Here is a 25,447-nt window from a genome sequence, read left to right on the forward strand (position 1 = left end):
TCACCTGTGCCGATGCTGTGCTCCCATCATGTGTGGTATTTTAATACCACAGAAAAGCACTGGAGGAAATACGACCACATTGCTGATGTTCTTCTGGTTTTCTTTAGCTCTCTTTAGCTCGGGAGGATATGAAATGGCTGCTGCATGATTAATTCCTTCTTTGTATTTCACCTGAATAATTTATTTTAAAATGCAGTTAATTTATTCTATCCAAAGCTTAAAATAGTTTAGAATTGTTCTATTGTTGCCACTGTATAATTGAATTTTTCTTCCAATATTATATTCCCTTTAGTAGGAAACAATTTCTTATATTTTCTCATGCTTTCTGGGTTCTTTATCCTGAATTACAAATAAATTCACATTTATCTATCACTATAAGTATCCTTTGGTTAATATAAACAAGCATTGCTCATAACCAAAAGCTTTATAATTAAGCATACATATAAAATGCCTTAGAAATTATTGTAATATAATAATTTATTATTTTCTGTCTGAGAAACAGTTTTATTTATTAATGTGTTAATTAGAATTTAACATGTACTTAAAGGCAAAAATCAAATTGACTTAGCCTCAGAGTCTTGCAAATATTGACATCTGACTGAAAGCACAGATGTAATCAAATTGAACAAGAACAAAAGGAAATGTAGCTACAACAAAAGAGAAAGGGAAGAGGTTCATGTGTCTTCACATCTTCTGCCAGCTGGTGGCATGGTCCTGGGAATCTGGGGAACCTTTCCACATGGGGAGTAACTGGTCCAGCTGGGGACTGCAGACGAGAATTATAGGCACCCTGGTTCTGGTTACCTGCAGGCACCACACTCCCCGGCCATGCAGCAGCCCACAGTCAAGTGCTTCCCGCCATGATGGACCGTAGTCCCTCAAACCATGAGCCAAAAAGAATCTTTGCTCTTGTAAGAGGCTTTTTGTCAGGTATTTGGTCATGCCACGAAAAGAAGTTGCTAGCACAGCCTGTATCCTGACACTCATTCCATCCATGAATCGCCCCTTCAGCTAGATCTATTTAGAGGAAAATCAACTGGAAAATGATAATGCATAGGGCAAGAAAACAAACAGGCAAGAGCTTCCCTTTCAGGTGGCATCTTTGTAACTAAAACTTCACAGAAGACAGGACCTGGGTAGAGAGAACCTACCTATGTAAGAACGTAGAGTGCACACTGGAAATTAACTGAGATTTAAATCTCCACCAAATACATTTTAGAAATCATTCGATAATGCTTAAAGCTGAAATCTAGGTCCCTCAAAGTCTCAGATACCATCCACCTTAGAGTCTGCGGATTTAACACAAGTCAAGAGGCCAGTCTCAACCCAGACCCAAAATAGTTAAATGGAAAGTTCACTCAAACAGGTTTCCTCTAAATGAAATTCAAAATCAGATCTTAGCACAGAGAGCTAATAGCAAAAAGGCTTGTCTTCAGAGGTGGAAAATGTCGGGGTGTTTAAATGTTAGAGAATCACGTCCTGGTTTGACAGATCGGGCTAATCTTGAAAGGCCAAGTTTCCATTTGAATATTAAGCAGAGGGTTATGGTTATAGCCCAGCCTCAGAGACACAGACCTAATGCATTTATTGTTTGCTAGAAAAGACTCGGGGAGAAAAGATGACACACTGCACTGTTTTCTGTGATTTTTCTTAGGAGGAAAAGTCCAACATAACTAAAAGTGAACATTTTTGTTTTTCAAGACTCTTCATAAAAATACACAGTCATTTCCTGGAGAGGAATGGACTAGACATTGTACATACTGCTAAACATTTGTAACTGTGACAGTGAAGGGCGCATTTCAAACACTGTCATCGCAGAGTGAAGGAATGTAACACTTTACACATCTTTCCCCAGCTAACTTCTCTGCCAGGATCAAGTGGCGCCTGATTCAGATTCCCATTAAACAAACAAAACGTCATTCACCCTAACTCAGACATCGGCCTCCAAGCCCTCTCTCTAGATACTATCCTCGGGACAGGACTTCCTTTACGGCACAAAGATTGACGGCACTCATGCGCTGCACAGTTTTTATAACTTTCCTTGCCCCTCCTGGAATTCCTTTTCCAATGGAAATCACTACCTAGTCACATGCTCAAAACACTAGCTAATTCTGCGTTAGCCCCTATGCATGTCATGAAAGCAGTTCTATTTGGACGGTTTAAGGGGAAGTTCTAGAAGGTTGTATCTCCAAGACTAGAGCTGAAGAGATGGAGCAGGGAATGAATGCTAAGGAAAGAATCATTTTTCACACCCATGGCTGGAAACTAAACATATGAAATGCTCTCAAATTCAACCCGTCCTGAATGGACAAGAATTATCTGTTGCTCATTCCCAGCAGTAAATGGGAGAAATTGCCCCTACCTGCCATTCCCCAGAGTCAAAAACACCGTAGGGTAAGATCTTACAATTTATACTCAACCAATGTAATTTTCTTTGCTGAGGAAGTAGAGAGGAACTAAGGCCAGAAAATAGAAATATGGCACAGAGGTGTGTTTGGGAAAAACTCAGAAGTGTGATTGACACAGGGCAAAAAAGAGTTGGTGCTACATTAAAAAAATAAGTCTATACCACTTCAGCTATCATATAAACATCCTGAGCCCTTTGATCATTTCATTGCGGGTGCAATTTCTTTGCTCCAAGAGGTGGAAAAATATTCAAGGTGTCCTTTCTCTGTAAAATTTAACACAGCTAAAATTCTGTTCCAAAAGATGAAACATAATCCTAGATTTTATTAAAATGGCCCATGTCTTCTTTCTGCTGCTCCAAGTGAAACGAAATAGAGCTTCAGGTTGAAGGGGAACAAAGCTGTCCTTTTATTTTGGAAGTTAGACCTTTGATGGTTGATGACATCATCTCTCAGGACCGTGAAGAATAAAAGATGAAAAGCAACCTGCTGAGAAAAGACCTGAAAACAGGCATGCAGCCCCTGTTTGTGGGAAGGGATAATTAGTGCCGTGGAGAACTTACTGAACTGATATTGTGCTGGCTTTTCTTCACCCGCTCAATCTCTGGAGTGTTCCTTAGGGCGGTACCAGCTCCTACTCCTTCCTTGTAAGATATCTTCAGAGCGGGAAGAAGAAAGTAGGAACCATAAGGTTATTAGAATTCGAGTCCTAGATCTGCCTGTTACAGAGAAAGACTATTTCTCAGGTTTTACAGTAGTGTGAATAGTGGCTTTATTTATGAGGAGCAATGTTACATGAATCAAGGAAATAGCCCATTATTATAATAAATGCTGACTTTGATTTCCGATCTCACAACCTCTTAACTCAGTTAATACTTGTTCTAAGGCATGAGGAGTACCTTAGCTAGGAGTAGATTATTTGCCCTAAGAATATAAACTGGGAATCTACAGTCTCCTGCTTTAAATATAAATATATGGCAGGACAGTCAAGGTTACACAGAGAAACCCTGTCTTGTAAAACTAAAATATAGATATAGATAATATAAATACATGGCATTGTGTATTTGAGAAAAATCAAAGGACATGTTAGTGAAATTCACTCAGCTGTTAGCATTTAGCCCCAAACAAGGGAGGTGCCACACCACTGCTAATCTGCCAAATACAAAAGTCCCTCACTGTCTCACAGTGTCAGCCTTGACTCTTGTATTTTCCTCATCCTCCCCTTTGTTGAGTTATTCAAATCATTCCAGAGATTCCTGACATCTACCCCTTCTAAGCACAAAGCAAAACAAAACTAAAGTTCTCCAAGGAAAAACAGTGGCCCTAGTAAGTCCCATGAGGTCATAATGATCCCACTAGGGACAATGGCTAATCAATGGACAGACACCACAGGGCTGGAAGAGTAATATAAGACCTGAACTGAAAGAGATGAAAATCAGGAACATCAGGGGGCTGGAGAGATGGCTTAGAGGTTAAGAGCACTGATTGTTCTTCCAGAGGCCCTGAGTTCAATTCCCTGCAAGCACATGGTGGCTCACAACCAACTGTAATGAAATCTGGTGCCCTCTTCTGGCCTGCAGGCACACATGCAGACAGAATACTGTAAACAATATAAATTAAGAAAATAAGGAAGGAAGGAAGGAAGGAAGGAAGGAAGGAAGGAAGGAAGGAAGGAAGGAAGGAAGGAAGGAAGGAAGGAAGGAAGGAAGGAAGGAAGGAAACAAGGAAGGAAGGAAACAAGGAAGGAAGGAAGGAAGAATCAGGAATATCACAGATCACAGGGATTGGGAGCAGCCCTTTCTCTGACCTTCCAGTGGGAACTGCCCATCTCTTCGTACAGCCTGGCCCTTCTTAGGGAGATCCCAGAATCAACAGACAGTCTACCTCTCTGGAGAGTGGGAGTTGGCCAATTACTGAGAAAGTGGAGAGTATTCCAGAAGTCCTCAAGCTTAAAGACACTTACACTTAGTTGTACTTAAGTGCTAAATGACGGGGCCAAGTCTACACTATTGCATTTGACTGTATGGTCCATTTGAAAATTCCATCACAAAATCCAGGTTTATACACTTATCAATTAGCAGAGGCCTACTTTCTTAACGGTACACAGGCAACTCCTGTTACAATAAAAGCAGGGAAGTTCATGGGTCGGTTTTAAACTAGTGAGTCTCTAGGTATGCTGTCCGTGCAAATTCAGTGGCAACCTGGAGGAAGGTCCCTTCATGTGTTTACCTTCATCTTTACAGTAAAGTTAGTGTGGAAGCTAAGACTTTCCTCAGCTAAAATTCAGTCAGCATCTGCCATTTGTGTCTAATACCAAATTTGGATTTGAAATTCCAAACAAATCTAACAACTGGAATTTATAAAAATAGCTTATTTTTATTTTGAAGAAATAAATTTGTGTGGCGAAAAACATAAGCAATTTAGTGGAAAAATCAGATAATGAGGGAAAAGACATCCTAAAAAAAAATAACAGTTTAGAAGTGGATGGGCTGTTGTTGAGCTATAGTTGAATGGCAGAACTTTTTCCTAACTTGAACAAGGACCTCGATAAAATCCCCAGAGCTACAAGAATAGATGGTTGGATGGATGGATAGATAGATAGATAGATAGATAGATAGATAGATAGATAGATATAATTTCAACTGAAAAAAAATACAAAGTGGGCATCTCTAACGAAAATTTCTGAAATTTAAACTTTCTGACAGCCAGCAAGTGGCAAGCTCCCCACCTGGCCCCTGTGATGTTTCGGTCATAGCCCAGGTACACTAAAAATAACACATGGAATTTTCTCAGGCTGTGAATACAAAGGTTCCATGAAGCCCAAATGACATTTATGTTTAGACCTACATCTCATCCCCACTTTAACTTTTTACACACATGCAAATATTCCGAGATCTAAACCAGAGCTGGAATTTGTCTAGCCCTAAGACCTTTGTACAGCAGCTACTCACATTGCTAATGTTCTGTTGCGTCGTCTTGATTCTCTGGATTTCAGGAGTGTCTACCACAGTGGAGTACTTGGGAAGCATTTTCTCAGCTTCATCTTTATACTTTTTCTAAAAATATAAAATTATTAAAAATTGAAATCTCTGTGTGGAGGGAGGAGGAGCTATGGGGCCACCTCCAGCTCTAGCACACCACACGGCTGTGACTTACAACTCGAGAGTCAAAGTGGATGAGGACACGATCACTAACTCCAGGGAGTGAGCACACGGTCGCTCAGCAGCTCTACTCTGTGCAGGCTGCCATACTCACCCCACACCATTCAGAAACCCCAGAGAGACGAGCTTCTGGGTCTTTTCTAAACTTGGGACCTTCTTCTGCGGTGACCCAACTTTCTATGTCTACCTTGTTACAAGCTTCTGGATTGATGCCTTGTTTACTGTTTTTGGTAAAGATCGGTGGCTAAGGAAAACATTCTACAATTTTCATAGTTAAGGTTTTTAAGCATCTCAAGTTCCTCGCCAGTAGATGAGCTACAATGAGCTCCTTTAATAAAACCTGGGTTTGTCCTTTGTACCAGGACACATAATGTTATGATGTAATTGGCATTATTTCAATCCCCAACACACACTCACTTCTTCAGTCAATCTCACAAACTGATATCACTAACAAATGTGGAAGTATAGGCACCAGCTAGGAAGCATGGGAAGTGAGACTCAATTCAAGCACCCTAGTTATTGAAGGTAACCATACGGCACCGAACCACTTGCTAAACAAAGCAAGTGTTGGAATGCAGCTGTCGTCACACCCTTCCTCACTTCCATTTGCCCGCTTCATGCACTTGCCTGAGATTTATACTCAGTTCATGTAGATACAGCCAGCGTCTCCGAGTTCATTGCCTTCATGCAGCATGAGGAACGAGGGACCGAACACCGTGCCTTTGTCTATTCCAACTGCTGCACAGCCCTAGGTAGGTGACTGAGGAGCAGACAGGCACCCCCCACATTTCCACTCCACTGCCCTGGCACTCCCACCTTGACCCAACCAATGTTGACACTTTCTGCTTTGCTTTAACCAGAATTTGAACAAATGTATCCAATTTGGGTCAAAACTATTTTCAGCATACATTTCATTAGTCAAATTTAACTCCTTGCTTCTAGAACTATTTCATGTTTTCATTCTCTAAATTTCCACTAGGATGTATTTTCAAGGTAAATTTTATAGCAAAAAAATGATTAAATAATGTGTATTTTCATCCAAGTCAGATTTTATAAGCACCTTGTTCTTTGTTCTTCTATAAATATTTTCTTTTGAGATATTATCTTTCTCACTTTCAGATTTTTAAAAGAAGCAGTTTTTGTCTTTTCTTTCCTGTTGTCCCCTGCTGGGCTCCTCTTTCCCCCTTTTCATCAGTTCCTTCCTCTACACACACCCGTGTGTGTGTGTGTGTGTGTGTGTGTGTGTGTATTTAAATTCAGGTTCTTCATATGAAAGAAAACACGTAATATTCATCATCCTGAGAATATTACTGACCTTATTCACACCTATCTTTTTGAATTTTTTGAGACTATGTGACAGGTATATTTGGCAAATAAGTTTTACTAAAAAACTTAGTCTTCTCCAAAATATTAGCTAACATCATTAGTTGACAGTATATAATTTGCACTACTTCATTTAATTGAAGGCTATTTAAAATATTATTCATTGTGAAATGGAAATAAAAGATTTTTAGAATGATTTTTCTGTTGTATGAACAAAGAATATTCAAGGCAAGTATGTAATGGAGTTAAAAATAATGTCAAAATGTTCTTGGCATTAAAAAGGGGACTCACTGTGACTTTGGCACTTCATAATGGCAACTCAATTGGATCTGTAGCCACTGTGCCTCTAGTAGCAATGGTAGTCAAGTTTGGTAGGGAGGGTCTCAAAAGAAAACATCCTAACTTTGAAGGCAATGTCTCCAGAAATGCCAACCAAAACGACTCAGGAAGCACACAGCGACAGGATTAGCATACATTACTGCAAGCATCTTCATCCTCTACCAACCTGGCTGTAGATGTCAGATGCCCTCTTGGCTCGAAGCATATCTGGGATGTCCATATTCACCTGCATCCCTTTCCCCTTGATTTCATTCTCTAAGTCTTTCCTATATTGCTTCTACAAGAACAGAAAATAATCTCAGTTATTTGCTTAACTTTCCAAGGCCATAGCACTATTTGTGTGTTTTAACAGAAAAGCAGCATTTCCGCTCCTCCAGGACCTTCACGGGAGAGTCTGTGCTTACACCTTTCATACCTGGCTGGCCATCTCAGATGCCCTCTTAGCTCTCCGAACATCCAGAGTGTCTGCGGTGACCTGCATACCTTTCCCTTTAATTTCTGTCTCCAGATCTCTTTTATAGTCTTTCTGTAGAGAATAAAACACACAGTAATCTGCAATCATTTCACAGTGGTGTTGGAAAAAACATAATGTCACTTTGACATCAGGACTATATGTTTTGGAATTAAGTTAGACCTTCTTCCTTCATTTCTATACAACAAGTATAATAGAAGTATGATGTGCAATAACATATTCATACAAAATAATGAGGCTTTGTCTACTGAGCTGCAATAAGAAAAAGTACAGAACTAGATTGGGGAAGCTTTTATATTCCAATGATAAACTTGAAAATTTATTGTTAACTACCGAATTATATTGATGACTATCAAAGTCAATATAAAATTGTTGCTATTCTGGATTATTGCAACTTACTATACATACTTCCATCCTATACCACTGGGTTTATGGAACACTGGCCCAAGTCTCAGGACCCTAGGGACTTACGTAAATCATTCTACCCCGTCCTTGGTTCTACCTAGCTAGTGCGGGGATATGTGCACTTCCTTTACCACTTCATGGTAAAGGAAGTGCACATATCAGAAGAGCTTTGCTTTTTCTTCCTGGATATGAATGAAAACAGATTCACCCTGTCTGGGCACGGAGTCAGGAAAGGAGACTGAACCATATTTCCCTGAAGCAATCTAAAGCCTTTCTGAAAAAGGTGTCACTAGGCAACTTCATCATTGTCTGAACAAAACACCTCTAAATTTGGAATGTTTAAACCAGCAAATGATAACACCTTCGTCCCAAACACATAAGTGTACCAAGAGCCCCAGTTTGCTAACGTCTCATGGGCTATAGAAAGCCTACAGACATGGTACAAGTTTGACTACTGGGGGATACTGGCCCAACAATGTAACACATGGACGCTACCTTTAAACTCCACTTTGGACATTAAAAGTCAGTCACAAAATCCCAGACTTCCATTACAAAGGCTTCAAGAGTCTGTCAATTTGACAACATGAAACTTAAGTAACTAAGACTATATGCAGATGAGCCACTTAGAGTACAACGATAGCAGCATCTCAGCATCTCCAAAATCTCCGTGGCCCATGTGGAGCACAGCTGGCTCCCCTAAGTCTATTTTCTCCTCAGTTGTCACCAACTAAATTCATGCTATTGCACGCTATTATCTTAGCACATACAAAAATAAAGCAAAAAATCTCAACTAGTGTACAAAAATGAGTGATTAAAAATCCCGACCTACTGGGAAAAAAATGGGCTTATATGTCTCAAAAGCCTGCTACCAGGCAGATGGTGAAACTTATAGCTTATCCTTATTCCATAGTCCTTGCTCCAGAAGAATGCTTTCAGCTGGTTAGAGCAGCCATTCCAATGATAATAATGGGAATTATTATTATGAAAGCTCCTTTTTCTAGCCTTGAATCCCCACCCTGTTGCAATACACTCTCATATGCTAAATTGAGCTAATGCTGGATGCAGCCTCTACATCAGAAGAAGAAAAACTCATAAAAGTATGGCTGTTGTGATTTGAAAGGCATACATGAAGAGAGGAGGAACTGAGACAGAATCTGGTCTAAGAATTCACTACAACTGTTGAAATCACACTATGCCCTATTCCATGCTACTCCCTATTGTATAATACTGGCTTTGGGGGCCCTGTTTTGGCCTCACATTCCATTATAGAAGAAGCCTCTGACTACGTTTTGACTGTGGCCCCTTGGTGGACCCCAAAACACACCATCTATCAGACATCACTTATCGGGCACACACTGATTAGTGGCTCATTTCTGGGACTAGAAGGGAGCCAGCCTACAAGTTGAATAGGAATAATTTAAATTGGAGGCACATGTGTGTGCTAAAATCATACCAGGGAAACTCAAGAATTTATGGGGCACACCAGGTTGAGAAAAATGCAGTGCTCACACCTGGGCCTCATAAGCAATGGATACCTAACTCTGTGCTGGAGTGGCCCCAACAAGCCTCTAATTTCATACCTGGCGTGTGTCAATGAGCAAGGAGCAAGGACTCCATGACCTGGCCCAGTCCCCCACTGTTTGACACAGGTACTCATCTCCCTGTTCACCCCATCTGGACCTGTGCCTGGCCAGATCTGTTCCTTGAACCCCATCTGTTCCCTGCTCCTGACCCTTTTCCACTCGGGACCCTGTTTTGCCTCCACACCTCGGGTTTCTGCAGCTTCACTCTCGGGTTTCAACCCCAGCAGTAGCTGCACCAGCAGCTTGTTCTCCACGCCAATAGGGTTCATTTTTATCTACATTTTCATCTACACAGACTCTGCCTTAGCCCACTTCTAAGAGCTCTTGAACTTTGAATTCCGCCGCAGCCTTTTTTACTTGTATTCATACATGTGTGTGAATGTGTATCTGAATACTCACGTATAATTGCATGTGTAAGAGTTAAGAGTAATCAAGATAAAATAGCAATTAGAATAAAAAAAACTTTCATTTACTTTGTCCACGCTACCAAGGTGGGTGGGTTTTATTACTAATTATTGTCACTGAAACTACTAAACCTCATGAATTTGGCATTATTCAACATATACTGACATTGTGGAAAGACACAAGAATGTCCATCTGTGTTTCTGACATAGCTCACTCATGACAGCATCAGTGCTGATAATGAACATGGTGCCTTAGTTTGAGGCAGGAAAATGTAAATGGATTTAGAATGGTGTCACAAGTAGTAACTGATAAGCAGAATCATCTAATACTTGTCTGGTGCCATTTGAAGAGGCAAAAAAAATGGAGAAACTATGGGTTATGATTTGGGCATGTCATGTTGAGATCTTATACACATGGACAGCAGAACTTTCAACGGTTTCATATTTACATCTACATTATAAAATATATAATTTTTCTGAAAGAGTTAGGCAAACTATATGAAGTAATGAAAAAGAATCTGCAATAGTAAATGAAAACAAAACAAAGGAAATGATCCAGCATAACTGCATTTAAAGCTTATTTATGTCTCTGGATATGCAAGACCATGTTTGCCTATATATCATACATATAGATCTGGAAGTCTCAAACTTCCAAAAGGAGCCAATTATGCCATAAAAGTCACAGTATAAGAGTCACAGTAGCTGCCAGAGCAGCCCTAGAGAAGCCCCACTACCAAACTCTGAGATAAGTAAGTCACCTTCCTTAATCTGCACCCCAGCTTTCTATATTACTCTTATAAAACTGCCTTATCCTAAACACTATCAAACTCCAGTGACTTGCTCGTACTTTCAGAATTACCTGGGAGATTCAAGAAGCATAGAACACAATCCCACAATCCCAGGTAACTCCCTAGAAAATGTACATATGGTCTGACCCCTACAGGTTCGTTATGCCCACATCTTCATAAGCATTGCATGAAGAGAGAGTGGCATGGAATGAATGTGAATGGTCATTCAAAACATATCACGTCATAACCCAAAAGCTGGCTTTAGAAATCTCAAGCGCAGATATAAAGTGACAAAGGATGTCTTCTAAATACATGGAAACAAAGATTGTACTCACATTAAAATCTCAACATGTGGTTTCTATGATTTTTCTCAAAACACTGGAAACACAAATATGCCAAGCAGAATATAAGCTAACCTACAGTAATGGACTACAACAGTATTTATCGTAGCCTAGACTAACACGAACAGCATTGGAACACAGGAATGACATGTGTCAGGGTGTGTGTCCATGCATGCATGTATCTGTGTGTGTGCTCTATTAAAATGTCTCTTTCCAGGCTTTCTTTGATGTGCTTAAAGTCTGTGAGTGAAGTGGAAACTCCAAGTTTTCAAATAAACATCATGATTTGAAATAGTGTCCATTCCGAACTGTCAAAGCAGTGCACAAAGCTCTGAGAGACTGCATGCACAAATCCAGCTGCTGATATTGCCGAGCACAATAGGAGTTCCAAGGTCTGCGTGATCCTCCACTCACCTCACTGGCTATCTTGGCAGCTTTTTTGGCACGTTGTATTTCAAGGGTATCACTGTCAATTTGCATTCCCTTCCCTTTAATTTCCGACTCCAGGTCCTTCTTGTATTCTTTCTATAAAAGCAACATTGAATACAATTTAGCCACACTGTGGACAACATATATTTGTAGTCAATGTTTAAAAAAAAATACTAACCATTTTTTTTTAATGACCAAGAGAGGGCCGTGAGATGACTCAGTGGATAAAGCACTTGCTATATAAGCATTAGGATTAGAGTTTAGATCCCCAGAAGCCGCATAGACTAGACTAGATCCATCAGTAAGCTCTAGGTTCAGCAGAGACCTTCAGTAGAGGGAAAGCACAAAGGCACTCGGCCTCTGGACAAACATACCATATATATGTGCAAACACAGACAAGAATGTTACACACATACACACACTTTAAGAATAAAGGGAAGAAAGGTAAATAACCAAAGTCCAAGAGAACAGAATGTTTATTACTGTGCATAATCCCCCAGAACTAAATAATTTGAGGAGTGTGCATAATTAGAACCACTATTCTGACTGGAGATGTTTTTATACTGTTAAAGGGGCAATTGTTGAGTGAGAATTTTCATGAAGAGCTGTCTTGGAGCCTGAGATACAGATGGGTTCACACTATAGGAAGAAGATTGATAATGAGACCAGAGCGCTCAACAGCCAAGCCATGTGACGCTACAGATGATTCCTACTGGTCCTCCTTGTCTGTGAAACAGGGGTGAGCTTGCTCCATTGGAGATCCACAGTGAGGAAAATGAGGCAGCAAACACAGAGCCCATTATTAGTGGGACTTAGGAATAGAAAGATGGCTTCCTCTAGTCTCTGTTTCTATATGGCCAGTCCAGTCCTTTTTTTTTTTTTTTGTTCTAAAGCATCATGGCTTGTTGTTATTCACACTACCATATCAGCACTCAATTGTCAACTGGACCCTACCATTTTAAGTATAAAGTAAACTCTCCAGATATAATTGACAGCAATAACAAGACTGACCCCTCAATGTAGACTGAACATATTATCACAGCTAAAGAAGATTGCTCAGGCTACTAGCATTCTGCCCTGTTTCCATAAGAATTTCAACTGTTTTGATCAATTTCTGTGAGGAATGCAAACAGGCATGCTTTGACTTCTTTATCTATATGTATCACTTTTATTTCCCGCTGTTATTTTATTGTTCTAGCCACACTTCTAGCACTGTATTGACTGGAGAGGAGATAATGTCCAGCCCTGTCTTGTTTCTGATTTTAATGGAGTTGCTTTGAGGTTTTCTCCATTTAGCCGAAGTGCAATGGGTTTGACAGATATAGCAGCCTTTATTATGTTGAGATTTGTTCTCTCCAATCCTGTTGTGTCTAGGACTTTTATTATGAAAGCATGTTACACTTTGTCAAAAGAATTTTCTCTATCTACTAAGATGATCACATATTTCTTCTTTAAGTCCATTTACAAGTTTTATTACATTTATCAATTTGCATATGTTAATCTATCCCTGCATCTTTGAGACAAAGCAAACTTGGTCATGGTGAATATTATTCATGAGTACCTATGTTCAGTTTGTTGGGATGTCTCCCTGTCAGCTCTAATTTTATTAATTTGGATATTCTCTTTATTTTAGCTAATTTGACTAAGGTTTGTCAATCTCATTTATCTTTTCCAAGAACCAACCTTCATGTTATTGCTTCCTCGCAGTGTGCTGTTGGCATATTTGTCTCTAGTTCTTTCATTTCTGCCCTGGTTTCAATTAGTTTTCCTATCTACTGCTTCAGTTTGGTTTGTTCTTGTTTCTCCAAACCTTTGGAGTGCATTATTAAATTATCTGTTTGACGTTCATCTCATTGTTAATGTAAGCACTCAGAGCAATGCGTTTCCTTTTAAAACTTTTTTCATTTTATCCCAGAGATTTTAGTAAGCTAAGTTTTCGTTTTTATTTAATTCCCAGACATTTTCTGTTTCTTCCTTAATTTCCTCAAAAGGTCAAATACTTGACAACTGAGTCGCTTGATCTCCATCAGTTTGCATATCCTCTGGTGTTTCTCTTGTTATTTATTTTTTGTTATTTTTGTTATTTGCTAACCAAACTTTACTTGACTGCAGTCAGATTGAATACATGAAGCTACTTCACTATTCCTAAATTTGTTGAGTTTTTTGTGTATTACTATATTATCCATTTTAGAGAAACTTCTGTAGCATGCTGCCGAAAGCTGTGCCTTCTCTAATGTGTGGGAAGAATGTTCTGTGAATATCTATCAGGGTCATTTGACCTATGATGCTGTTTAGCACCAGTGTTTCTCTGATTATATTCTGTCCATTGGGGAAAATACATATTGAAGTCACTACTGTAACTGTGTCAGGGTTAATCTGTGACTTAATGCCCAGCAGTGTTTGCTTTATGAAATTGGGTGCAGCCAACATTGGTGGACCATGTGTGTAGAATTATAATGTCCTCTTGGTGGAGCGGAATGAAGTGACCTTTGTCTCCTCGGATTAGCTTGGGTTTGAGGTCATCTGTGTTAGTTCAGAACAGCTAGGTCTCCTTGTTTCCTGGTCCCATTTGCTTGGATTTTTTTTTTCATCTTTCACTCTAGTCAAGAAAGAGAGGTTTATTTCTTGTAGACAACAAAAAGGTAGACACTATTTTCTAATTCTTTGGGCTCGTCTGTGTCTTTTCATTGGAGAATTGAACCAGAGTGGACAGTCCTGAAGCAGAAGAGACTGGGTTTCTTACTAGGTGTTGGCAGTCAGGTACCCTATAGCAGGGTTCTTAGGTTAGAGTTGGTGGAGGTGGGACCAAAGTAGAGACAGCCAGGTCTCTCACCAGGTGCCAGAGGCCATGTGTGTGCCGGGTGCCTGGAGGAAGGTTCCTGGGTGCATGTGAAGCTTTTTAACCAGAAAGGGTCTCATCAAAGCCATGATGTTATAGCAAAGCCATGACAATACAAGAACTAGGAGACGGAAACTACATCTCGGACACTTCACTTCTTATAAAGTTCGTGGGTAATGAGAAACAACTACTTTCACTCCACACAGAGCTTTAACTATTTAGTGACTGGCTGAAGACTAGAAACGTGTGTTGCTTAAAGAGAAAAACAGCACAAGCCGCTCAATTGCAGCTGCTTCCAGGACAGAAGGCCACACCCGCCTCCGTGGGGACCTTTTACTTCCCTTCCAAAAGCAAGCCAAATCTCACAGGAGTATCTTGCATATGACGCAGATTTCTCTAAATTGATCACTTTCTGCCCCACAGCATATAGAAAGATTGTGAGGAAGAAGTTACCTTTGATCTGCTTCCTGGGAAAAGCCTATGACATGGCTGTTCACTATCATCTACACATGCGTGTTGTGTCATATGGAACCTCTGAGAAAGCTACAACGGTAAGGAAAGATGCTGAAAAACGCTCTCATTCTGACCAGCTAACATAAGCCACTCACCTCGCTGACCATTTCAGACGCTCTCTTTGCTCTCTGAATATCAAGAACTTCTGAACTAAGTTCCATTCCTTTCCCTTTTATTTCATTTTCCAAATCTTTTTTATATTCTTTCTGTAAGACAAGAATAGAATATTTCATTTGAAGATATGTCAGCAGCTACTTTAACTCATATACCAGGGTATGTGTCTTCTCGAGACCACAGACAGGAGAAAATATTGCTAGGAAGGAAGAAAATTAGATGCTGAGCATTCCTGCCTTTTCCCATTGACGTTTAATTTTCTCCTCTATCAAACTCAAAGTGGCATCCACTTTTGCCCGTGTTTCATCCTTTCTCCCAATATCTATTGGCATCATACTGAACTTCTTTAAAAAGATATCTTCTCTTCAAGTGTTGGAGAAAATCTTAAGAATATATATGCTTCTATCATTTGAAGTAATTTTGGAAATATCTATTTAATGTGAATTTCTAAAAGAACTGACTGGAAAAGAATTACAAAGCCAAAGGTTGCTGCAGCCAGAGGTATTTTTAAGTTTGTATTTTATTGAAAGATCTGTTTTTAAAAGATCTGTCTTAATATCACTTTTTTTTATTTTTTAGATAGAGGCTCATAAAGCTCAGGCCGGCCTAGAAGTCTCTACAGAGAGAAATACTACCTTGAAGTTCTAATCTCTCTTTCCCTCCCTCCAGAGTGCTGGGGTTCTAGGTATGCACTGTCACAGCTGGTTTGTGTGTGCTGGGAGGGCAAGCACCCCACCAGCTGAGCTATATCCCAGCCCTTGACACTGTATTTTAGGTAGACATGGCAGCTTTGCAGACCCTTCTTTGTAAATTATTCCCTACTGAAAAACTGCTTATTTTCTTATTTACTTCCATTATAAAACAATATCTTAGTCCATCAAACAAGGTTTGATTTTATGACTATTTTGCTCAATAAAAATTATAACTCCCTTTGATAATCAGAGGTCATGTCACATGCCCCCCCTTCATAAATCATTAAATTAGCCTGATTTCTGATCAAACGATGGCTTTAGGGGACTTTGTCAAGCCTGCATGTGATCGTGGAAGTAGCTCTCAGTCAAATGACCTTGATGAAAGTCACAGCCTTGCTACTAATTTGGTCGTGTGACCTTTAGGAGGCCTTTGAGTAACTCAGTCTCCATTTCCATCTTGATAAAAGGAAATAAAATAAATGTTCTATTAACACCAAAGGGCAATGGAGAAAAATCAGGCAAAATATTGGATCAGCCAAAGGCCTTACATAAAACATCCATTTTAAACTATAAAGTGATACTTTGGAGACTCTAAATGGCAATAGAAAACCGTAAAGTATAGAGCACAGAATCCATTTACAATTAAGGGCTTATACGTAGAAATGTATAATTGTATTAAGTAACCAAATGGCTTTTTCCATTAGATATCTCTGTGTAACTAAGTAAAAGATTGGCCATTGTGAATGAAGTACTTGTGAGTCTTCTAAACCCATGCGCTGTAGCCTTTACTCCTTTGGAAGTTAACTGGGTTTGATGAGGTTACAGGGTAGGGCCCAGGATGAGACTAAAGGCTCCTTAGAAAACTAAAACAGAGACCCCTTGTTACCTCTGCTGTGGTGACAGTAGGGAAGCAGCCAGTGGCAAGCGAGAACAGGGCTCCCACCTGGAGCCAAATTCACCAGCACCTTGATTTGGGGTTTGGTTTTTAGAACAAGAACTGTCTGATTTGAAACCACTCAGTCTATGATATTTTGTTCTAATAGCCTCAAGCTGCCCAATCCAATGAATAGTTTTGCCGGCCTCTTTCTTTACCTGTCCAGTTCAGACATTCAAAATCCTAAGTCCAAATGCTATTAAGTGAATCTTGCTATGTTTTGATTATAGGCAACTCAGCATTATTGTTCTGCATGCTTCCTTTGAAAGGATGAGGGTCATATTTTCCCCATTAAGAAAGAAGAAAGGAATAAAAGGAAAAGACTAAGCTCACTTGGTCACCTGCATGCAAACGTTCATGAGATCCGGCTCTGACGTGCACACCAAGAAGACGGTTTTAAAACGCAGAACAGTAGGAGGACTCTCCCATGTATTTTTTCTCAGTTTCAAAGAAAATTTCAGGAATAAGAAGTGACAAAAACAAGCCGGGCGGTGGTGGCGCACGCCTTTAATCCCAGCACTCGGGAGGCAGAGGCAGGCGGATCTCTGTGAGTTCGAGACCAGCCTGGTCTACAAGAGCTAGTTCCAGGACGGGCTCCAAAACCACAGAGAAACCCTGTCTCGAAAAACAAAACAAAAAAAAAAAAACAAACACACACACAGGACAAGAGAATCCCTATAGGAGTTGTATGGCTACTCTAGAGAATCCTAGTAATTTCTGATGCCACTTAAATGGCAAAGGCCAGCTGTCACTTAACTTACTAAAAGTTGATGATGACAACTAAATGGAAATCATGCTTCAATTCACTCCACTGCCTTAAGACATTTCCTTCAGAGGGATCATTTCTTTGATTCAAAAATTTAGAATAAGATGGGACTTCACTTTTCTTTCTATATTCTACTTATGCATTATATTCTAGATTACATTAACATAAAATCATTCAAATGAGAATATCACAGTGAAATGAGAATAGCTCTTAGTTAGCTTTGAGCCACTGGAAGGAAATGGATTAATTTTTAAAATGTTGATATACATGTATGTCTTGATTTATTAAAGTTAAGGATTTCAATAGTCAACAAATTTAATATCTCAATTTTCAGCTAAACTTTATTTAAGATTTCAAGAAAAGTTCTGTGAAGATCAAAGCAAAGCACAGCAATAAATTCTTCTGCTCCACATGCTAACTCTGCAATTTTCCCCATGTAGAAGAGAAAGAATTTTTGAATAAATCACAGACTTTCCCGAGTACCTCATTTCTGCTATCAAGGGTTGTGTTTCTACCGGAAAACTACCCAAAAAGCTGAAGGGATGGCTCAGCAGATCAGAGCCTGTATTGCTCTCGAGGATCTGACCTAGAGTCCCAGTTTGGGTGGCTCACACCTCCAGTTCTAGGCAACCTGAACACTTCTGGCCTCCGCGACACTGCGTTTAGGTACACAAATTCACATGCGAACAGATAATTACAAATTAGAATTCAATTTTTTAAATTAAAGCTGTTTGTAGAATATGTTTCATGATACTAAATTTATGAGAATCAAGTTGTCAAAAATTTGATTTTCTCAGGTAGGCATGGTAGTATATTTTTTTAAACCCAGCACTCAGGAGGCAGAGGCCAGTGGATCTCTGAGAGCTCAAGGCCAGCCTGGTCTTAAAAGTTAGTTCCAGTACAAGACTTAGCGTTTGCATACCAGATGTGTTAATCCCCCAGGTTTCCCCAAATATGGAAAACTCAACTGCAAAATCTGTGGTAGTGGGATACTGCATATATTCACCTCTCCCTAAATAAAAAAAATACATATTGTGGCTTATAGGGTATAAAATTATATATAATTCTCTACGGTTGTATGCGAGAGAGAATCAAGCCTTCATTTGGTGTCCTTTTTTGTAAGAGCCTGCTGCTATGAAGCTATAAAACTCCCTACCCACAGAGCTTCTGAGCTAGAATCACAACACAAAATCAGAAAACTTTTCAAGTTTTTACAGAACATATGGAGAATTTCTTCCTTCATCAGAAAACAGACATATTAACTCATGCTTCCCTGCATTAAGAAAATGCAAAGCTCTGTTAGTGAAGGCCAGGATAAGATGTTCACACCCCAGATATGCAGCTGGCAGAGAACTGCTGAGTAGATGCTTCTGGAGTTTCTTTTCCTGCTTTGTGACATCTAATATAAACGCACAAGGCCATACCTCCCTCATCAGGTTGGTGATGTACTTCACGTGTAGAAATGAAGGAGTTTTGTCTAAATCCAGTGATGACTTCCCTTTAATCTCCTTCTCAAAATCTTCTTTGTAAACTTTCTGTCAAATAAGACCACATCATAGTCAATATAGGGAACTCTAGTGAGTGTAAGGAAACCATAAGAACAAGCATTCAGTCTCAGAACCAAACTAGTGGTCTTTCATATAATTCTACCATCTTTATTATTTTTTAATAAATTTTGTTACAAAAAGCTTGCAAATAAATAAAAACAACCCTATACACCAAAATTAAGCAGTCAAAAAGAAGAACAGAACAAAAATTCCAGTTTTGTCAATTACACAATGTAGACAGTGTTTTTCTGTCAGGACCACTGGTCAATTCTGTCCCACCAGCCAGCTCCCAAATAACCACCCAGAGACTTAATATTAATTATAAATGCCTGGCCGATGGCTTTGGCTTATTACTAACTAGCTCTTACAACTTAAATTAACCCATATTTTTATTTCTTTAGTTGCTGCCACATAGCTTACTGCAAGACAATTCTACCAATGAAGAACAGTCACCAAGCAGCCTCTCCTGCACAGTGAAGGTGCTGAGCATCTGTGATTAATATTGCTCCATTTATAGGAAGAATAAGACAAGCTCTATGATTGGATCATCTGATGACTTCACTCAAAGGAAGTTTGGCTAATCCACTAGAAGAAAATCTGGTGGTGTAGAAGCCAGTTGAAACTCTCCAGAACTATAAATGTTCAAGACCCCATAATCCTTCTCAAAGGCAGTCTTTTGTGAGTCTGGGAGAACCAATTTTAAAATGGAATCAAATGAATGAGGAAGGGGTGGAATTGTTGCTTTGTGGCTTGATCCTGGGAGTCCATGATTGAGCACTGACTCATCAAGTGTGAGGTCTGGAGTTCACATGAGAAACGAATGGAAGATGCCTATGGTGCTCCTGTTGGAGAAGAGCTAACTCTATAACAATTCTTGCCTTTCAGGCCTGCTTTGACATCTTTGATTATGACTACAAATTCCAACATTTGAGTTTCACACTTGAAAATCAAGGACAACCATGTTTTATTTTTAAAGATCCATATATTTTTATTTTATGTGTATGAATGTTTTGGTTGCTGTGTGTGTGTGTGTGTGTGTGTGTGTGTGTGTGTGTGTGTGTGTACCATGGAGGCCAGAAGAGAGCACTGAATTCACTGGAACTGGAGTTAGATGTTTGTAAGACGCCATATGGGTGTCAGATTCTGAACCTGAGTTTTCCACAAGAGCAGCAAGCACTCTTAACCACTAACCAACCTCTCCGACAATAATAACCCATGTTTTAAGATTATAAAGATAATCTCTTCAAATGGTGAATTATCTATTCATCTGAAATATTCAGTAAACAGGAGCCAAATTTTGCCAAATATTTTATTCAAAATACATCATAAAGATGATAAAATAGATGAATTGTGCCTAAGATTGTTATTCATGCAAAATGAGAAGCTATTTCTAGGTTCATTATGCATTTGTTACAAAGAAAAGTGCTTGCACAAATAAGTGTATTCGCCAAAGCAGAAGGAGATGAAGAGAAACACATCGCCCCCTCATTTAGCATTTGTCTTACATGTCGTCACTCAACCAATAATGACAATACTATGAGGAAAACTGGAGTATATAGATGTTCAGTAAGTCAATTAAGAAGCTTCACTAAAAATCATTTTGACTTAAAGAACCATAAATACACAAAAAGCAATTATGAGAAATTCTTCTTTTTTTCATGCAGAACTAATTGGGATAGAATGACTGACTATACACCCAAAAGCTGACATTTGACATTTCTAGGCCAATATATTTTATAAAGCATTCTTTATAGAGTAAAGCAAAGTGTGTGTCTGCATTGATTTATATTAGCTATTTCACTTCAAAAAGCGCTTTTCTGGAGGAAAATCACTGCAGTACGTCAGTGAGAAAGGATGGCTGAGATTGGAGGGGCCCAGTGCTCAGCCCGAAAGAATCAAAAACCTCTGTTAGACTCTATAGGGAGACACATTTGTGAAAACAGAAACAAAGAACTTCCCAAGGACAGATTTAGAGATTTCTTCTGGAAAACACAGATTAATCCTATATCTAGGCACTAGATGAAACAAGACAAACACAATTAAAGGTTAGAACAAAAACATAAATGACTTTCTTTGAAATCAGGCTTTTCCAATCTGGTACCTCAAGGAATACAATCCAGGCTAGTTTTAAAAGCCAACTCTAAGATGGGATGATGTGGGATTCCCCTCTGTATACTATGAATATGTTTTTATTACCATTAGTTAATAAAGAATCCTCTTTGGCCTATGGCAAGGCAGATTAGAGCTTGGCAGGAAAACTAAATGAATTCAGGGAGAAAGAAGGTGGAATCAGGCAGATGCCATGTAGCTGCCAAAGAACAGAGATACTGGAACCTTAACGGTAGGTCACAGCCTTATGATGATACTAGATTAATAGAAATAGGTTAATTTAAGATGTAAGAGCTAGCCAGAAATATGCCTGAGTCATAGGCCAAACAGTGTTGTAATTAGTACAGTTTTGTATGATTATTCCAGTCTGGGTGGCCGGGAAACGAATGTGCAGTCTCTGATTATACAGGGGTTCTCTTCAGGTCTGTTTTTATTCTTTCTATATCCAAAGGTACTTTAGTACATCATTTTGATCTAAAATTTTCAGACATTTATTTCTCTAGCCTTGAGAATATCAATCTGACCCAAAGAACTCCGCTAATGGAAGCCTTGACTCTCATCAAGCCTTGCTGAGAACAGGCAAGACTGAAAAAAATCTGAAGGGAAATAAAAAAAAAGGGAATCTAATCATCGGTGACTATAATTAAAGGGACAACCTGTCTCACTAGTAAGAAGGAAAGAGCAAATAGGGTGAAGAAAGGGAGAGAGTCTATCATGAGAATGAGGTGCTAAACTCCCAACTCTCCAAATTACTACTGTTTCTAATTTAGAAACGAGGCCTCGAAATATATTAACCATAAATGATGAGGTAGGTGTAGGTCTGTTGGTGAGAGGAAAGTTAAGTAGTCAGGATACAAGAAAATTAAGATAATCCCAAGAAAGAGCATGATAAAGGATTTTCAGCCTGGGTCCCTGTCTCTGGTTGAGGATGCCAGGAGAGAGTGGCAGGAGCTGGCAAGCTTAGGAAGCATGAAGAGGCTGTCAGGGGGCCGTGAGGTGTCTGTGAGGGTCCATGGAGGAGCAATGGGGATGATGTCAGGGACCACGGGGTAATTGTGAGTTTTACACACTGTTAAACTTTCAGAGAACCGTGAAAGTCAAAATCTCTCCCTGGGCTATAGACCTGTAACAGTGGCCGTGTACTTCCTACAAAATGGGAGAGCCATTAAATTCCATTGCTACCTCACGTAAAAGGGAGCACTGCAATGGCAGATAATCGTACAGTAGAAAGGCTGTCCAGAAATGCTTCCTATACAGTTGTCTAAATGGAGAAATGAGGTTCCAGTATAGTCTGTCCTCTTTAAGGTAAGCTTTTGTGGACTTCTAAGATTGGACCAAATTTACCAGCTCTGCCAAGTCACCTAAAGGAGACAGCTCACTTAGTCACCACAGGTACTGACAGTTCTTTATCAAATTCAATAACAAACTTAAGAAGATATGACAGAGAAGGATAAATAATGTCCCTCTCCTCTTTGACTTAAGAAGAAATTAAACCAAGTGTGTCCAGTCTTATTGTCTAAAGGGCTTTTTTCCCAAAAGGATGGATTATAGCGTCTCAAAGCAGATGGCAAACGAAAACATAATACTAAGTTGCAACTGTCTGACAGTACTTGTCATTGCCTCTGTCTCGCAAAAGTAATATCCCATCGGTAACCACAGAGGGTAGATACTGACTGGAGACAAAACTGTGCCTGGTGCCCTACGTGGAAAGAAAATGAAGGGATCAACTGGTCAGAGAAAATATAATCTGGGGTGTTGTATGTTGTTTTACTCTTTTGGCTTTTGAAGTACCCATGCCCTAATGAGCCAGTACTTCAAAAGCTATTTGCTGAATGAATTCACACAACACTAAAGAGTATCTGCCTATAGCAGCGTTATCCTCTCTTAGAAGCAAAGTAAACAAAACACATTCATGTATTTCCTGGGTAGGGGGGTCAGTTAAATAAATTGACAGAGGAAGAAAGTACCAAGATTGTGACCAGGTACTAAAACACTGGTGACATTTACCTGATGTGTGACTTTATTTGAGATAGTTTACTTCAGCACATTACAAATGCCTAGATTACATTCTCCTCAAGCCATTTGCTTAAGGACTAAAGGAGCTGATGTAGGTGAGGCTCTTAGCAAGGCGGCAGGCGCAAAATAAGGATTCAATTATTTAATTGTTGGTTCTTTTACTATTGTAGGGGGAGGGAAAGAAAAGCAACCAACTCTTCATTTTTCAATTCATTTTAGATACTCAGTTTTACATCAATACAGTTTGAAAGTGTTGATTTATAGTCATGACCAATCTGAAAAAGTTGTAAAGTGCTTTTCCACGGGTTGTGAGAGCAAAGAGGAGTTTGTCTGATTTAGCTATAGTTGTTGATCAGTAAACTAAGGAGCAGACAAATTCAGTGACCTCTAGCAGTGAGAGGTTATATCTAGAACACAGGTCCTGTCCTGCAGAGCTGTACTGAGTCTAATATGGGATCCTTAGGCCTCCCTGCAGAGCTGTGTTGGGTCTACAACAGGGGTCCTTGAACCTCCCCTGCAGAGCTGGGCTGAGTCGAGAACAGAGGTCCTTGAACCTCCTCTACAGAGCTGAGCTGGGTCTAGAGCAGGAATCCTTGAACCTGCCATGCTGAGCTGGGCTGGGTCTAGACCAGGAGTCCTATAGCCTGCCCTGAAGAGCATGTGGGGTCTAGAACACAGTTTCCAAGCCTTCCCCACAGAGCAGTGCTCTTGTCTGTACACTCCACCCATCACCAGCTAATTCTTTTCAAATGAGAAAATTTCAAGTACCCTTGAGTTTTTGGCAACAAGCCCAGTCCCCTACCTCACTCTGCATCTTCTGAGCCTCCTTTGAAACCTGATACGATGGTGTCTCAACAAACTCAAGCATGGACTTCCCTTTATTTTTCTCATATTCTTCTCTGTATTTTACCTGCATGAAAGAAAAACATTAAAAGCATATAAAAATAATGGCTATACATAGTTCAGTGGCAGAGCACATTCTTAGCAAGGGCAAGGTGTTGGGCTTAAATCACAACAATAATAACAATGATAACAACAACCAAAAGCCCAAGTATAGAGCAAAACACAATAAATACACCCAAAACTAACCATCTTATTTTGTGATATCAAGTTATTCCGGCTGTTTAGGGTGATGGATGAGTTCCAGTTAGTGACATACAAGAGAAGGGAAGAGGTTATATATAAAAATTCTTAAGAAAAAAATTATTTTAGCCCAACTAGAAGGTATTTAGTGTCATGGGACTCTAAATGTGTTATATAGAGAACAAATAAAATATTTTGTCAGATAGGCAGAATACAAAAGTATTTAATAAATACATGGGTTTATTTATGTCTGTACTCACACCATACATATATGGAGCAGAGAAGAATGAAGGAGGAGTGGGGAGAGAGACCTCGGTGATAGTCTCCATGTCTATCAAAACATCATGAATAAGTTTTAAAAATGGATATGATAATCTTTCTTTCAAAAGAGGGAAAATGATCCTGGGAACTCCCAAGTTTTCCCATAGATATTAATAAAACGCATGTGGTTTCCTTGTATTTCACTATCCATTATTTAATATTATATTGTGAATTACTTGTTTTAATTAAAATTAGTTTTATCTCCATTCTATTTACAAAAGGAAGGAATTTTCTGTAGCTTTAGGTTTTTGTTTTTCTATTTTCTTTGTGTATGCACGCATATGTGTTTGTGTCTGTGGTGTATGTGTGTGGTATGCACACGTTTGTGTGTGCAAGTGTGTGTACCTGTGACTGTGCCACAGAGGCCAGAAGAGGATGTAGGGTGTCCTGCCCCATCATCCTCTCTCTTACTTCCTAGAAACAGACGGACCTGGATGTGGAATTAGAAATCCCCAGAAATCCTTCTGTCTTCTTTGCCCCCACACCACAATGTTACAACTACAGGGGCAGGTAGTTGTAACTACTTCCAGCTTTTGACCTGGGTTCTAGTGATCTAGGGATGAGCTCAGATCCTTAATATTTGTATAGCAAGCACTCTTAATGCTGAGCTATATCCCCAACCTGCCATATCTATTTTAAAAAAAAAAGCTAAAAGTGTATATAAGCCATCATCATTGCTTCCAAACTTTGGGGAGGGGGTGTTGAAGTATCAACTAGACACACTTTAGAATATCGATGAGAGAATCCCTAGGTCAGCTTGGCAGGTTGGCCTGTGGACCTGCCTAAAAGGAATTGTTTCATTTATTTTCATTGATGTGGGAAGAGACAACCTAAAAGTAGGTGATTTTGTCCTAGGCTGTGTG

General features: G+C 39.5%; 1 protein-coding gene across 10 annotated transcripts in view; it reads right to left on the reverse strand.

The window, feature by feature from the left end:
• Positions 1-25,447, reverse strand: part of Nebl (nebulette) — a 346,177-nt gene that overhangs the window by 38,311 nt on the left and 282,419 nt on the right. For 6 of the 10 annotated variants that reach the window (XM_075970567.1, XM_075970563.1, XM_075970565.1 and 3 more), the window contains 8 exons: positions 23,983-24,090; positions 18,933-19,043; positions 15,098-15,208; positions 11,636-11,746; positions 7,644-7,754; positions 7,395-7,505; positions 5,357-5,461; positions 2,969-3,061 (listed from right to left, as the gene is read on the reverse strand). The exons of 2 other annotated variants lie outside the window; for them this stretch is intronic. In XM_075970567.1, coding sequence (XP_075826682.1) covers positions 2,969-3,061; positions 5,357-5,461; positions 7,395-7,505; positions 7,644-7,754; positions 11,636-11,746; positions 15,098-15,208; positions 18,933-19,043; positions 23,983-24,090 — 861 coding nt within the window. The remainder of the gene's footprint in view (positions 1-2,968; positions 3,062-5,356; positions 5,462-7,394; positions 7,506-7,643; positions 7,755-11,635; positions 11,747-15,097; positions 15,209-18,932; positions 19,044-23,982; positions 24,091-25,447) is intronic. 2 more of the 10 variants (XM_075970564.1, XM_075970568.1) reach the window with 2 other exon arrangements.

The sequence above is a fragment of the Microtus pennsylvanicus genome, chromosome 4 (genome assembly GCF_037038515.1).
Source record: "Microtus pennsylvanicus isolate mMicPen1 chromosome 4, mMicPen1.hap1, whole genome shotgun sequence".
In the NCBI taxonomy this organism is placed as follows: domain Eukaryota; kingdom Metazoa; phylum Chordata; class Mammalia; order Rodentia; family Cricetidae; genus Microtus; species Microtus pennsylvanicus.